This window comes from Furipterus horrens, unplaced genomic scaffold (assembly GCF_987537825.1).
Source record: "Furipterus horrens unplaced genomic scaffold, mFurHor1.1.pri manual_scaffold_3, whole genome shotgun sequence".
In the NCBI taxonomy this organism is placed as follows: domain Eukaryota; kingdom Metazoa; phylum Chordata; class Mammalia; order Chiroptera; family Furipteridae; genus Furipterus; species Furipterus horrens.
Window position 1 is genome coordinate 101,768,631 of NW_028327173.1, and position 14,887 is coordinate 101,783,517.

At 47.3% G+C, this 14,887-nt stretch overlaps 1 protein-coding gene across 4 annotated transcripts in view; it reads right to left on the bottom strand.

Moving 5' to 3' along the window:
- Positions 1–13,999, bottom strand: part of RPIA (ribose 5-phosphate isomerase A) — a 63,910-nt gene extending 49,911 nt beyond the window's left edge. For 2 of the 4 annotated variants that reach the window (XM_090269922.1, XM_090269923.1), the window contains exons 1-2: positions 13,659–13,999; positions 1,409–1,469 (exon numbers count right to left, since the gene is read on the bottom strand). In XM_090269922.1, the coding sequence (XP_090126048.1) occupies positions 1,409–1,469; positions 13,659–13,943 (346 nt within the window). In that variant the 5' untranslated portion in view covers positions 13,944–13,999. Of the gene's footprint in view, positions 1–1,408; positions 1,470–1,578; positions 1,605–1,682; positions 1,720–2,360; positions 2,493–13,658 lie in introns of those variants that run through there. The other 2 variants (XM_090269924.1, XM_090269921.1) reach the window with 2 other exon arrangements.
- Positions 14,000–14,887: the final 888 nt, after the last annotated feature.

Sequence of the window (14,887 nt, forward strand, 5' to 3'; positions counted from 1 at the left end):
CTCTTTCAATCCAAAGATAAGTTACAACCCAAAGATAAGTTACAATTATTATCTCCATTTTACAGGTGAGCAAAGTGAGACATAGAAAGGTAAGGTACAATCACTGGGTAGTTACACAGCTAACAAGTGGCAGAACTGAAATATGATCCCAGGCAGTTTAGCTTCATAGTCTTTAACTTCCCTATACTGCCTTTTACAGGGAAAAACTACAACTTTTACACTTAGTAAAAAGGTATAATCATTTGTAGGCCCCAGAGGGTTAAGAGTGGGTTTATTTATCCATTTGGGGAACTGCACCTTTCAGGAAAACTTGATTTTTAAAATATATTTATTTATTTTTAGAGAGAGGAGTAGGGAGGGAGAAAGAGAAGGAAAGAAACACCAATGTGTGGTTGCCTCCTGCATGCCCTCAACGGGGGACCTGGCCCACAACCCAGGCCATGTGCCCTGACTGGGAATCGAACTGGCGACCCTTTGATTCGCAGACCAGCACTCAATCCACTGAGCTACACCAGCCAGGGAAAAACCTGATTTTTAAAGTCCGAACAAAACACTGTCTTGTTAAAATTTAAGTCCTTTTAATCACCAGGTTGCATCTTGTAAGGTTTGGATGTCGGAATTATGAAATCCACAGTTAATTCTTGTGCTTAAAATCCTCCACACACTTGGTGCTAAGGTAAAAAGTGTGTGGAGACCATGTTAGGCCAATGAGAAGGCCTCCAGGAGCCAAAACCGCAGCACCACAACCACTCCTTAAAGACAAACTGTTGCTGGACTTTGTCTCCTGAGCACTGTCTCCTGGGATCTAGAAGAGGTCAGCATTTGGGCAAGCCTCTCCTCTGGGCTTTGTTCTTACACACAAGATCAAGGCAGTAAACCTGTTGAGCAACCCACAGAGGCTGATGACTCCTGAGCCTTTCTGAAGCACAGAGACACCCTAGTCAGAATCAAATCAGCACCTACGGGAACCATCCACTAACTGCAGGCACCTCACTTTCTCTCTAGGGTCAAGCCTGCACTGACCTTGATTTGTTAACCTGAGATTGTCTGAGAAACCCACAGACTTCAGAGCTTGCCTTAGGGCCCTTGAGACCAAACACAAACATACACACACTCACACAAATGAGTATTAAAATTCTGTTGAGACCTCACTTTAAGTCTGCTCCTCCCTTCCAGCTGAGTAAAACAAAGGGCAACCCCCAAAGGTGGCTGAAAAGTCCTAGAATCCCTCTCTCAGAAAAGAGCAGGAACACTCAGCCGACCTCAGGCAAGTAGCCCTTCCTCCCAGCTCCATACTGCTGGAGCCACACTCAGCCACTGCCAAACCTATGCCCCGCTTCCATCCTGTCCTACCTCCCCACACCCACCATACCACACTAAACATCCAGGAAACAGCCCAAGACCATACCTATTCGCTGCACAGCATGGACAATTGTAGAACCACTTCCGATTCCCAACACTTGATTATTCTGTCCAAAAAAAAGAAGGGAAAAAACCAAAATATTAATACCATCTTTTATCCCCTCTTCAGCCCACTTCCTAGAGCTATAAAATTATTATAAACATTAATTCACCAACCTGGATGCAAGGGAGGTGCTGTGCCCCTGTTACAGAAACATAACCACTGAACCTCAAAGCTGTACTTTATTATAATGCCCAGTGGCAATCTATCAGCAGACTACCTCCTTTTATCTCTGACACTGACACCACCATTTCCTCCTGTTGAGAGATAAAACTAAGAAATATTAAAATGTTAAGTTTATTTGAGCAAAAATTGATTTGAATTGGGCAGCATCCAATCTAGCAGACAGAAAGGAGCTCCAAGGAACTGCCCAAAATGAAACTTTTATGTACTTTTCCTTTAAGGGATGGCAGGTCTATCGGGCAGATTACCCAACTACCAATCAGGCGATTCACAACTGACTAATTCAAGATTCCATTTCTGGGAGAACCAAAACTGTAATTATGTCTCGGTTTGGTGAGTTGGGCTTAGCATAAATTACTCCATTTTGGGCCTGTTGCCTAATATTTAATACTCCCTACATCTTGTCGACAGAAGGTTTGGCTCACATACAACATATAGCAATTTAGGTTGGCCTCCCCAAAATGGCCGGCAAATTAGCTGAAAGATCCCTGACCAACCCCTGGGCAAGGCAATCAGCAAGGAAAGGCACTCGGCATTAATAAGTCAAGGTTTCTGGCTCAGCGCCTAAGTAAAGGCTTAATATCTAGAAAGGCAAGAGACTAACCACAGATACTTTCACATTGGTGACATCAAGGGGAACCTGAGGGACATATCCAATACCCAGCCCACTATCTAGACCCCAGAATTAACAGAAGAGGGAAGAGTCTGAAGTAACCTTGAAGTAGCAAATTACATCAGCCTCTGTCCAGTTGATACCAAGGGATCCACATTTTGCATAAGCCTGTTTAAAAGAATATGGGAAGAGGGCAAACAAAGGTTTAATTAGAGACATTTAAAAAAAGTCTTCATGTGCAATAGGAAGGACTTGGAAAGATGCACACCACTTCCTCAGTGCAATGGACAAGAAACAGGCATCACTACTGATCTTAAGGAGGAAGGACCTATGACTAGACCAGGGGCAGTGCAGGGCCCCAGCAGAGGTCAGTTAGACCATAAACAACACAACAAGGTCAGGGTACAAACAGTCAGGAACTATTATGGAGCTCAGTTCCCAAGCAACTTCCTGGAAACAATGTCCTACTAGTCTAAAGCAAACAGCTAAAAACCAAAGCAGCAACTACCATTTATTAAGCATCTTCCAAGAAGATTGATAAATGTTATTTTTAGTCATATCTCACAACCCCTTATAATCTCAAGACCCATTATCCCCACTTTAGCGATGAATTCAACACTCTAAGGAAAAACAAGACTTAGAAATAAGCAAAAGAGATTACTGGATGTCCATTCAATGGCATACTGGAGCCTGTAAATACTGTATAATCTGATCCTAGAGAGGTGTATGCTTTTGCCTTGAGACAGCATAGGGACCTTTGCCCAGGACCCCAACAGCTCCAGATAACCAAAAGAAATGCTGGACCCCAAAATGTCACCACTCTTCCACTCCCTACTCAAAAATGCAGAGATAGCTGATTTTCTCTCCCTTCTAACTAACTGCTTCAACTATTGACCCATATGCACAGTGGATGAAGATGTGACCACTAATCGACCTTTGTAGGGTGGCAGTACTGAGCAGTCAGCCATCTTGCCCCACAGCTCAGGTGCCCATGTACTTACCACACAACACAGCTGGAAAAGGAAGTCATCCAAGCCTGGAATGGAAATTTCTGCAAGCCTACCTTTCTCAAAAAGCCTGCCTTTTCAGGCATACCTAGTTTGTCCCCAGTTTATAAAAGCAGCCAGCAGAGCCAGCCCCCAGGCCATTTCAGAGGACAGTCCTTTCCTCTGTGTTGATCCTCTGTGCTCAAGTAAAAGGTTAATAAAATCTGCCTGGAATTTTCTATGGGGTTTCTCCTCGATTTGTATCTTGGAGAAAACCAATAACACCTTACTAGGCCATTTTACAACTCTAGAAACAGACTCTAACTTGCAGAAAACCGTTAACAATAAATAATTCTTGTCCACCAAAATGCAAATTAATTGTGTTTTGCAAGATCCATCTGATTACTACCCTAGAAATAAGTCCTGTAAATTTTAACATTTTTGACTCCATTTTAATTTATGGTTCTTTCTTCCGGTCAAGATGGCGGCATAGGTAAACACGGTGCTCAGAATCTCTTACAACCACATCAAAACTACAGCTCAATCACAGAATAACCGTATCATTCAAACACCTAAAATCTAGCTAACAGAAGTCCTAAAACTAAGGGTATACAGAAGATGCAACATCAGAGTGGAAGGAGGAGAGGAGACAGGAAACAGACTGTTCCCACATGTGACAGTTAAAAACCAGGAGAGATGTCGTAGCTGTAAAGGACCCCGTAATGAGTGAGGAATCCCAGCCCCACACCAGACCCCCCAGCCCAGGGTTCCAGTACTGGGAAGAGAAGTCCCATAACATCTGTCTGTAAAAATCAGTAGGGATTGTGGCTGAGTGAAATGGAGAGTTTCTAAAGTCCCAGGCATTCTTCTTAAAGGGCCTGAGCACAGAATTAGTCCAACTCACTCTGAGTTCCAGCAATGGGGCAGCAGCTAGAAAGGTGCCAGGGACATAAGAAGAACTGAAGTGTCTTGGCATCAGGGCAAGGCCTGGAGGGGAGCATCCTCCCAGACAGAAGTGTTGGCAGAGGCGACTGTTTCCTTGCTGAGCCTTTCCCCACTGACCTGGCATGTGGCCACCACATCTGAGTCTCCCCATCAACCTGCCTAATACTATTTGCCCCACTCTGGTGATTCCCAGAGACCCCACCCCACCCAACTTGTGGGCCCACCCAAGCTGTTTCCAGTGGCTTTCCCCTACAAATGGCCTATCTTGGCTGATGCTTCAGACTTTCCTAAAGTCTCTCAAAAAGCAGCATCTGGCCTCTGTAGAAAACCTGTTGCTAAGTAGCTTCAGGCCCAGCAACAGTGGCAGCCAGCCAGCCTCTCTTCACAGCATGACCTATTCCAGGCACTGCCAAGCACAACACAAGTAGCAGCTACCTACTGTAGTTGCAGCATGCCCTCACAGTCAACTGGCCTGGGGTAAATCCCACCCAGTGACACCAACAGCTATCAAGGCTCAGCTACAACAGAACAGTGCACAAAGCCCACAGAGAGGTGCACCTGAAGCACCCAGTACAGGTAATTTGGAAGGTTGAGCCACTGGGCCCTTAGGATACCTACTACATAAGGACACTACTAAGTCTGGAACATGTAGCAGCTCTACCTAATACATACAAACACAGTGAAGCAGCCAAAATAAGGAGACAAAGAAACACGTCGAAAGTGAAAAAACAGAAGAAATCTCCATTAAAAAAAAAAAAAAAAAAAAACCTAAATGAAATTGAGGCAAGTAAACTACCAGAGTTCAAAACAATGGCATAAGGATGATCAAGAAACTCAGTGATAACTTCAATAGCATAAAAAAATATGTGGAAACCATAAAAGAACCAGCAAAAATATAGGATTCACTAACTGAAATGACAAAAAAGTTAGAGGAATCAACAGTAGATGAAGCAGATAATCAAATCTGTGATTTAGAATATAAGGAAGCAGAAACACCCAATCAAAATGGGGTAGGGGGAGAAAAAAGGGGGGAAGGAATAAAAGGGGAGGAGAAGGAGTAGGAGGAGGAAGAAAGGAGCCTTTGAGACAACCTCAAGCATACCAGCATTTGCATCATGAGGGTGCTATAAGAAAGAGCAAGGAATTGAAAATCTATTTGAAAAAATAATGAAGGAAAACTTTCCTAACCTAGTGAAACAAATAAGACACAGAAGGCCGGGAAGTTCTGAGTTTCTAACAAGACAAACCCAAAGAAGCCACACCAAAACATATCATAATTAAAACGCCAAGTTAAAGACGAAGAGAGAATCTTAAAAGCAGCAAAAGAAAAGCAGACAGTTACCTACAAGGGATCTACCACAGGACTGTCAGCTGATTTCTCAACAGTCACTTTTCAGGCCACAGGGCGGGCATAAAATATTCAATGTGATGAAAAGTAAGGACCTGCAACCAAGATTACTATATAGGGCTCCAAAGAGAACAAAGGAGGCTATGGACCTTCAAAAGAGCAGGGACCTGGATGGTAGCTGATACTGGGTGGCTATAGTCCCAGAAACAGGCAGATCTGAGTTTGGTTCAGAACTCTCCAACTTCTGCATCTACCCAGATACGGAGGTGGTTACCACACTGGAACACCCATGGGCTAGGGAACTAGACTACACCCAGAGACTCAAGCCACCAATAATCAACCCCACAACCTCCATATTTATGTCCACACTTCATTCAATTCATTGAACATTTACTAAACAGGCCCCAGTGGGACCCACGCTGAATGAAGATAAGGTTAACTCTCAATAAGAGATTACCCTTTATGGGCCTGGGAGATGTAAACACAGAAATGACTAGAACATAAGACATCTGCATAAGGCGCCTCAGAGGTAAAAAGTGCTACAAAATCAAAGATAATTTGCCCTCCTCTTATGAGGCTAAAGAAAAACTGAAAGGAAGAACTGGCCTTGAGCAAAATCCTGAAGGACATATGATTTTAACATAGAGGGAAAGCAAAAGAAAGCATTCTAGATTGAGGGTGATGATGTTAAAACACACACTACATGCCAGTGGTCTGACTTGCAATGGTTGGGTACATGGGGAGAAGGGAGTATAGAAGGAAACAAGATTGGGATTGAGGACAAGGACCAGAGTCTCTTGTCTGTGGATCCTCCCCACCCAGCTGAGTTCCTAGCTTACAACAGATGTTCCAGATGTGTCACATGAAGGTCAAGATGAAGCCACATGAAGGCCACTGTGACAAGAGCAGATGAGAGCTTCAGAAGATGATAATGCACCACTTGGAGGTTGACAAAGGGGACAAGGTAAGGGCAACTGCTATCATCTGGCCCTGGAGAGAGCCTAAACTGAGCAAGCTGGTAAGTCAAAGGCAAGAGTCAGCTCTAAGAATATTCCAGAGATGGAACCAACAGGTCTTAGCATATATCTGATCCTGATAATCTTCTTACACAAACAAGTCATTGAATCCAAGTCACAAAGTGCTAGACAAAAGCATAGCCTGAGATGGAGCAAACACTACGCCTTGTGGAAAGCAACTAAGTATGTGAATATGCTCAATAAATGTGTGGGTTTGAATTAGTTATTCCACTTGAAAAGTCTTAGGTTCAGTAAGAGCCTCAAAAAACCCCACCCAATAAGTTGATTAGCAGGAAGTAAAAACCACAAACAATGACTATTGAGCAGTCCAGTGAAAAGTTCCTCAAATCTTGCAAAGCACCAGTAGGAGGTAGAAAATTTTTTACTCCCTTATTCTATTCTTCTCCCCAGCAACATGCCCAATAAATCACCAAGTACCTTCTCCCGAGCAACATACCCAGCAGAACACCAAGTGCCTCGTGGTTCCCACCATTGTTCGCGCCGTTACCCCCAGACTCAACCCATTGTTCCTGCCATTACCCCCAGGCCAAACCAATCACTAGGCGCCCTGATACCCTGTTCCAGTCATTCCCTATCCCTCCCTTTAAAACCTTGTCAGCCTGTACGCCAGCTGCTCTTCTCTCCTTTGAGACAGCCTGGCAGGTTCCCCTTAATATATCTTGCATCTCAGCTTCCTTGGTTTCGGTTTTTACTATTTCTAACATTTGGTGCCGAAACCCCGGACGGGGTGCCGGTTGCCTGGACGATCCCCTTCTCCCCTACCAAGCTTACGACCTGAGAAGCAGCAAACAGCGGCAGCTCGTTTCAGGCTTACTCCCTGATTCTGCTTGGTGGGAGTAAGGGTAGATTGGCTGGCGACCCAACCCTGTCCGGAATCTATCCCCTGCCGCACCTGGACTAGGAATTTCCTCCGTCTTCCCGTCCTCTGGTAGGTTTACTCCCTCGCTTTCAGCCCCTACATTCCTCTCCCACCCCTCCTTCCCTTCTTGCCGGCTAGAGACTGAGAGACCATTCTTGGACGACTTGATTTGCCTACTCTACGAAAGTCCAGGTGCCTGGCCAAGTCCGTCCCTCATTCCGGGATCGATAGGGCCGATGACGACGTCCCTATCACTCCCTTTGCCTTCGCCTTCGCCTACGCCTACGCGGTCTCAGTGTTGGATCTCGGGGACGCCTGACTCCTCACTGAGACTTCTCTACAATGGGTTCCTCTCAAGTCCCAGCCTTCCGAGGCTACCCCGTTAGGGTGCCTTCTCAAAAATCTCCATAAGCTAGGATTGTCAGACCTAAAGCCCAAAAAACTCATTTTCTACTGTAATGTGGTCTGGCCACAATACAAACTAGACAATAACTCACACTGGCCAGAGAATGGCACACTGGACTTTAATATACTCAGGACTTAGATAATTTTTGCCACCGGACACGGAAAGCTTCAGAAATTCCCTATGTCCAGGCTTTCTTCTATCTCAGCTCTCGCCCTTCTCTCTGCACCTCTTGTTCAACCTACCAAATCCTTTTAGCCAAATCTACCAAACCCTCTACTCCTACACCCTCAGCCACTCTAACCCCCGTCCCCCTTTCTACTGACCTCTTCGACCTGATCATTCTGCTCCTCCCCAACCGGCGCCTCAGTCCTTACCTCCCCTATACCTTCTGCCTCCGAGAGTTCGTCCGAAGCCCCATCAGAGCCACCCACTTCCTCCCAAGACCCTCCTCTCTCGCCCCCCCAGCTCAGACCACGACACAGGGACGGCCCCCATTCCACCCAATCCGGCCTCTACCCTCTTCGGGAAGTTGCTGCATCGGAGGGCATAGTCCGAGTAGCCATCCCTTTCTCGCTCTCGGATTTAACCCAAATTGAGCGCCGGCTCGGGTCCTTTTCCTCTGACTCTGACACGATAATAAAGGAGTTCCGCTACCTTACCCAATCCTATGACCTCACCTAGCACGATCTTCATATCATTCTCACTTCTTCCCTCTCACCTTCCGATAAAGACAGAGTCTGGACCACTGCCCAACAAATTGCAGATGAGGTTCACGCCCGCAATAATGCCAACTCCCTAGGGGTGACTGCGGTGTCTACCATAGATCCCAATTAGAACTACCAGGCAGGACATCAGAATCGGTCGGCCCGAGATCTCATTATAGATTACCTACAACAAGCCCTTAACAAATTAGCTAATAAGGCAGTCAATTATGATAAAATCAAGGAGGTAATTCAACATCCCCAAGAAAATCCAGGGGAGTTCCTAGAACGTCTGTCCCAGGCCTTACAAAAATATTCCCGCATAGACCCTACTACCCCAGCAGGAACTATACTCTTACATTCACACTTCATTTTCCAATCTGCCCCAGACATCCGGAAAAAACTAAAAAAACTTGAAAGTGGCCCCGAAACCCCTCAAAGGAACTTCTTAACCTGGCCTTCAAGGTCTTTCACAATAGGGAGGAACAGGAGAAGGAGGACCAGAAAAAACGGGACCAGGAGAATTATCTCATGTTAGCTAAAGCCATACAGGGGGCTCAACACCCAGGCTCGAAAATAAAGGAACCAAAGGGGCCCTCCTCAAAACCACCAGGATCATGTTTCAAATGTAAGCAGGAAGGCCACTGGGCAAAGCAATGTCCTAATCCTCGGCCTCTGCCGGGCCCGTGCCCGCACTGCCACCTAGAGGGACACTGGGGAGTTGACTGCCCCAGTCCCCAGAGAGGGACAGCGCCAGGAAATCCCCAAACCTCTATACCCGTGGCAGACTTCCTTGGCCTGGCAACTGAAGACTGAGGCGGCCCTGGGCCGCTAGCCCTGGTACCCATTTCCAACGACGAGCCTAGGGTAGACCTCCAAGTGGCAGGGAAGCGAGTCTCTTTCCTGGTAGATACCGGGGCCACCTTCTCCACCCTCCCAGAGTTCTCTGGGCCACTAGTCCCATCCAGCACGACCATTATAGGAGTCTTGGGCATCAGGACTACTCCCCTCACCACCCCTCCAGCACGGGGTCCAATTACCCTCAACTCCCCTCTTCTCTCTCAAGCCGCCGTCTGCTTCTCGGCAAGTGGCTCTGTACTAGTAGGCCACTTAGCTACTAACCAATACAATACAACTATTCCCATTCAATTACCCAACAACCATCTTTCCCAGCGCGTTAACTATGAAGTTTCACCTACCGCCAATGGACTCTTTCTTCAACCGGTAAGGTTTACGGGACCCCCTTCCCTAGCAGCTGTCGGAATAAACTGCTCCTTCCTTACCTCTAAAATCTACCCCTGGTTATCTACTGCCTTTATATCCAAATACCAATGTTCCCGCATAGGCACTACCCACATTTCACCCCTAATAGGCGCAGCCCTATCCTCAACGCTTAGCGTCTGGAGCGCCGAGCCGGAACAGGGCAAAACACGCCCTCCCTATCCCCTTATACCTCTTCTCCATTCATATATCCTCCTGTATTACTCAGGCAGGGGTATTTTACTTATGTGGGAGCAACACTTATATGTGCCTACCTACCAATTGGACAGGGACCTGCACCCTAGTCTACCTCACCCCAAATTTAGACATCGTTCCCTCGGACACCCCGCTACCTATTCCCAGCACTCTACCGCTGCCCCTCAAGGTCAAAAAAGCAATTCAGCTTATTCCCCTTCTTATAGCTTTAGGTATATCAACAGGAATAGCACGGAAGTAGGAGGCTTAGCAACCGCCCTCGCCTATTTTCACGCCCTCTCAGAAGATTTACAGAAGTCCCTAGATGACATTGCCGCATCATTAGTACACATACAGGACCAAATCGACTCACTAACAGCAGTTACCCTCCAGAATCGCAGGGGCTTAGACCTCCTAACCACGGAAAAAGGGGGCGTTTGTGTCTTTCTAGGTGAGGAATGTTGCTTCTAATTCAACCAGTCTGGACTGGTCCGCGACGCGGTGGTGAAGCTAAGAGAACGGACCCAGAAAATCCGGGAACAGCAGATGGAATCCTGGGACCACTGGCTATGAACCAACTGGATCTCCTGGCTCTTACCCGTTTTAGGCCCTCTAACCCTCCTACTTGCTGCCCTAGCCTTTGGGCCCTGTATCCTCCGCCTTTTTTCTAATTTCCTACAAAACCGCATCCAAGCCCTCACCAACCAGAAGGTTGGTGAAATTTATCTAGACCTACAAACCAACTCCACAATAGCCAAAGGGGAATACGGCCCCCCTTAAAACCCTCAGGGACCCCCTCTCAATAACAACGCCCCCACTCAGCAGGAAGCAGCTACGGAGAAAGACCGACGACCCCTTTCCGGTCCCTGCCTTCCTTATCACCCAGCTCTTAAAAACAACCAAAAGGCAGGAATCTTAGGTTCAGTAAGAGCCTCAAAAACCCCCACCCAATAAGTTGATTAGCAGGAAGTAAAAACCACAAACAGTGACTATTGAGCAGTCCAGTGAAAAGTTCCTCAAATCTTGCAAAACACCAGCAGGGGGTAGAAAATTTTTTACTCCCTTATTCTATTCTTCTCCCCAGCAACATGCCCAATAAATCACCAAGTACCTTCTCCCGAGCAACATACTCAACAGAACACCAAGTGCCTCGTTGTTCCCACCACTGTTCGCGCCATTACCCCCAGACTCAACCCATTGTTCCCACCATTACCCCCAGGTCCAGCCAATCACTAGGCGCTCGGATACCCTGTTCCAGTCATTCTCTATCCCTCCTTTTAAAACCTTGCCAGCCTGTACGCCAGCTGCTGTTTTCCTTTGAGACAGCCCGGCAGGTTCCTCTTAATATATCTTGCATCTCAGCTTCCTTGGTTTCGGTTTTTACTATTTCTAACAAAAAGTATCCAGAACCAGACTCTCCTCCTTCCCCCTCTAGCCATATTTCTGGTGACCACACTGCTAGGCACTCAAAAAAATACCTGGCAAACAAATGAAATGAATAAATCAATGTTAAAGAGAAGAAAATACAAAATGCAAGTAGTGTTGGCATCTCAGAAAAGCATGTTGGTAGGGAAAGTGGGTGCCATTGAGATTGGGCGAGATGTCCCCAAAAGGTCAATGGCGATCTCCCCAGAGTCACCTGGTAACTTCATGGAATAATGTGTCTGGAATACAGTGTTCTGGGGCTCTAGTCTGAATAGGGGCTTGCAGATTTATATTTAAACAAATACATAATTATAAAACAAAGGTCAGGGAGACATGAGCCACCAAATATTAATGTAAATAGGTTAACTAAACAACTAAAATATGGGCTTTTCCAATTGTATAGATTCCATTTACCTGTAGATAAGCTATTCACTTTATCCCAGCATTTTGAAATCTCTGCTTATTTTCCCAATTTTGAAGCGGAGGCACTGAATCCCAAAAGTAGAGCCAGATTACACATTAACTGTCAATTTCCATAGAAAATCCTATTGCAAACCAGACTTAGAACAAGTGACACCAGGACAGGGCAGCTGTGGAACTGATGGAAGTGTGAGAGTGGAGGTCTCCAAAAATCCCCAGAGCCTGAGGGTTGGAGGATGGGGAAAAGGGAATAGCTTATAAGATGCCTTTGCATGACTATGGCTAGTAGCTTAGTGTCTCAGTTATGCAAATGGCTTTGGTTCTTCCAAGACCCCAAGAAGATGGGAGGGGTTTTGACCATGGAATGGTAGAGAAAGAGCACACAGAGCCCCACAAGGTTCGGTGAATGGTCAGAACTGGTTACCATGCTCACTGCATCACAGGACACAGCAGGGATTTAAAAATAGGCGGCAGACATTTTAGTGAGAGAACACCATGCGGCTTTGAAAGAGCAAAGGGAGAACCATGCGTAATCCAGTGCAACATGGCACATGTTTTTCTGGACTGCTATACAGAGGCTGATGACATCGTACCCCAGATTCTGAAGGAGACAGCTAACAGATAAAAGATGGGGAACTTCTGGGCATGTTTTTGGCTTCTAGCCTTTTGGGGAGCAAGGGAAGTGCTGGGTCCCGTGAGAGAACAGGGCTCTGAGCTGAAGTGCTCACTGTCCTCCCCAGGTTGGACTACTGTAAATAAAAACCTGTTTCCCTCAACACTAGTAGTTGGGTTTTATACGAAGGCGCCACGTGAAAGAACCCCCTTTCGTTCTGTAACAGAAGGGCACTGGAACACGAGTCACTTGGTTTCCGTTCTGGAGGATCCTCGTCCATTTCTTCTACAGACATGCTGAGCTACAGATCACCACTCTGGCCTCTCCCACTTAAGCAGGCTGTTTGAGGATTGAACATCCTCTATCTACGCAAAATAACTTTGTAAACTAATGCATTGTAAATATAATGAACTATCATTAGCGAATTATATCATTTCCTAAGCCGAAAAGAAAAAAAAGCCAATAAAGCAAAAGAAACTCCACCTAAGGGCAAAGATACTCCACTTGGCTCTCAAAACACTACAATTAAGATAACTTGATTGGCAACAGCAAATCCAGTCACGTAAAAAAAAAAAAACAAAAAAAAAAAACTCCACTTAACAGCATCACACGCGCTGCTTAACAAACAAGTGGGGCCTCGACCTCATCACCAACAGTTGAACATGTCGGCACAGTATCACCTTCCAAACTTCAAGTGTTCACCAGGCCCTGTCGAAGTGACGTTTAGAGCTCAGGTCTTCCCCTTTGAACCTGTCTCCCCTTCCTTCTGACGAGTATGCGCAGGAGCGGGCGCGCGCCAACCTAAAACCTGCTTGGAGTGATATTTCAAGGCAATTTTCAAGCCAGCATTCCATCGGCTTCCAAGGAAAGTAAGAATACCTCTCGGCAACCCAGAACTCACCAGTTCTCATTTGTTGATAAAAACCCAGACGGCAAGTCCCTTCCAGTCCCACTCAACATCAGACACCAGCTGGCTCCACTTTGCAAAAGCTGTTGTCCGGCCACACAAGGAGTCTTCATAAAGCTCCACTTACGGTGCTCGCCCCCAGTAGATCCCATTATCACAACGGCCCTTTAGAAGCGGGGAACTCACTCGGGGAAAATGAGCACCTTCCCCTCTCTCACGCAGCACACGCGCCTCCAGGAACTAGGGCGCCCTGGCAGAACCCAACACGAGCCCATTTCCCCAGCCCGGAGCCGCTCACCTTCACGTGATTCTCCACCGCCGCGCGGCCCGCAAGCTTCTTGGCCTCCTCGGCCTTCGACATCGTTGAGGGAGCCGGCAAGGCGCTGCTGGCTTCCCCGCTGTTCGTGTTTGTTCGACCCGCGCCGCCGCGAATCCCGGTCTGCGCGTACCCTAAGAGCTGCACGTGGGAGCCGGGGACTCCCCAACTGTTTCCGCCTCCTCCAGAGGCCGTGCCCCCGGCCCGCCCGGGCAGTGGGGCCAGGACCCGCCCGTAGAGGGTGCTGAAGGGCCCAGGGCGCTGCATCCTGACGCTTGGTTCCAGCCTCAGCCACGGTCCCGCCCCGGGTTCTTCCGGAAGTCTGATCGTCAGGCACGCGGCCGGCGCCCGCGCAGAGCTTACTGGGACATGTAGTTCTAAGGCTTCCGTAGCTAAAGCCATGTGCCCCAGCCTGGACTACCAGCCCCACAATGCTCCGCGACCGGGTACGTAAATGTCCAGCGACCGGCTTTGGCGTCTTGGTCAGTGTGGCGGGAGTAACAGGTTGAGTGAATGCCAGAGGTTTTTCTCTCTTCCCTTAGTTCAGGGGAAGCGATGTTAGACCTGACCCTGTTGTTTTTCCCAGCTGTAAGAATGAGACGGTGGACGAGACCTCAGGGCAGGGCAGTCGCTCGTCTGGAGACCTCCGTTTGGGAGTGGCTTCTCTAGATTCCCAAAAGAAACGCACAAGGGGGAGGGGGGCGGCGGGCGCTGAATTCTGTCCTAGACCTCTGAAGGCCCAGGACTAACAGGTTTAGAATCTCGGGCCCTAGACGTTGTCCTGCACTTTGCGGAAGTAGATGGCGTTCTTCCGGATGGAGCGTGGTCCTGCACCTACCAATGTGCCCTACAGATACCATACAATTCTTGTTGACTAACAAGGACTTTAACTGAATTTAAAAGCTTTCTTTTTTTTTTCTCCATCTGTAAGTTGTCTTGCTGCGGGAAATAGTAAGGAGCGGAGAATTTTTACTGTCCCCACTTTACAGGAGAGGAAGGTCATGCTGACCCAAGCCACACCTACGACTTGAAGGTTCTTACAAAGCACGCAGACTTTGCGCTTCTTGCCCATGTTGGTGGAATTCCCTCTCTGCCTGCGAAGTCATCTTCAAACCCCAGGCTTTCTCCCTTTTCTGTGTGCAGAGCACCGATCTCGGTTTTCTTTGCTGTGTCCACTAAAGCTGTCAGCTCCTTGACCTCTCCACTTAGTC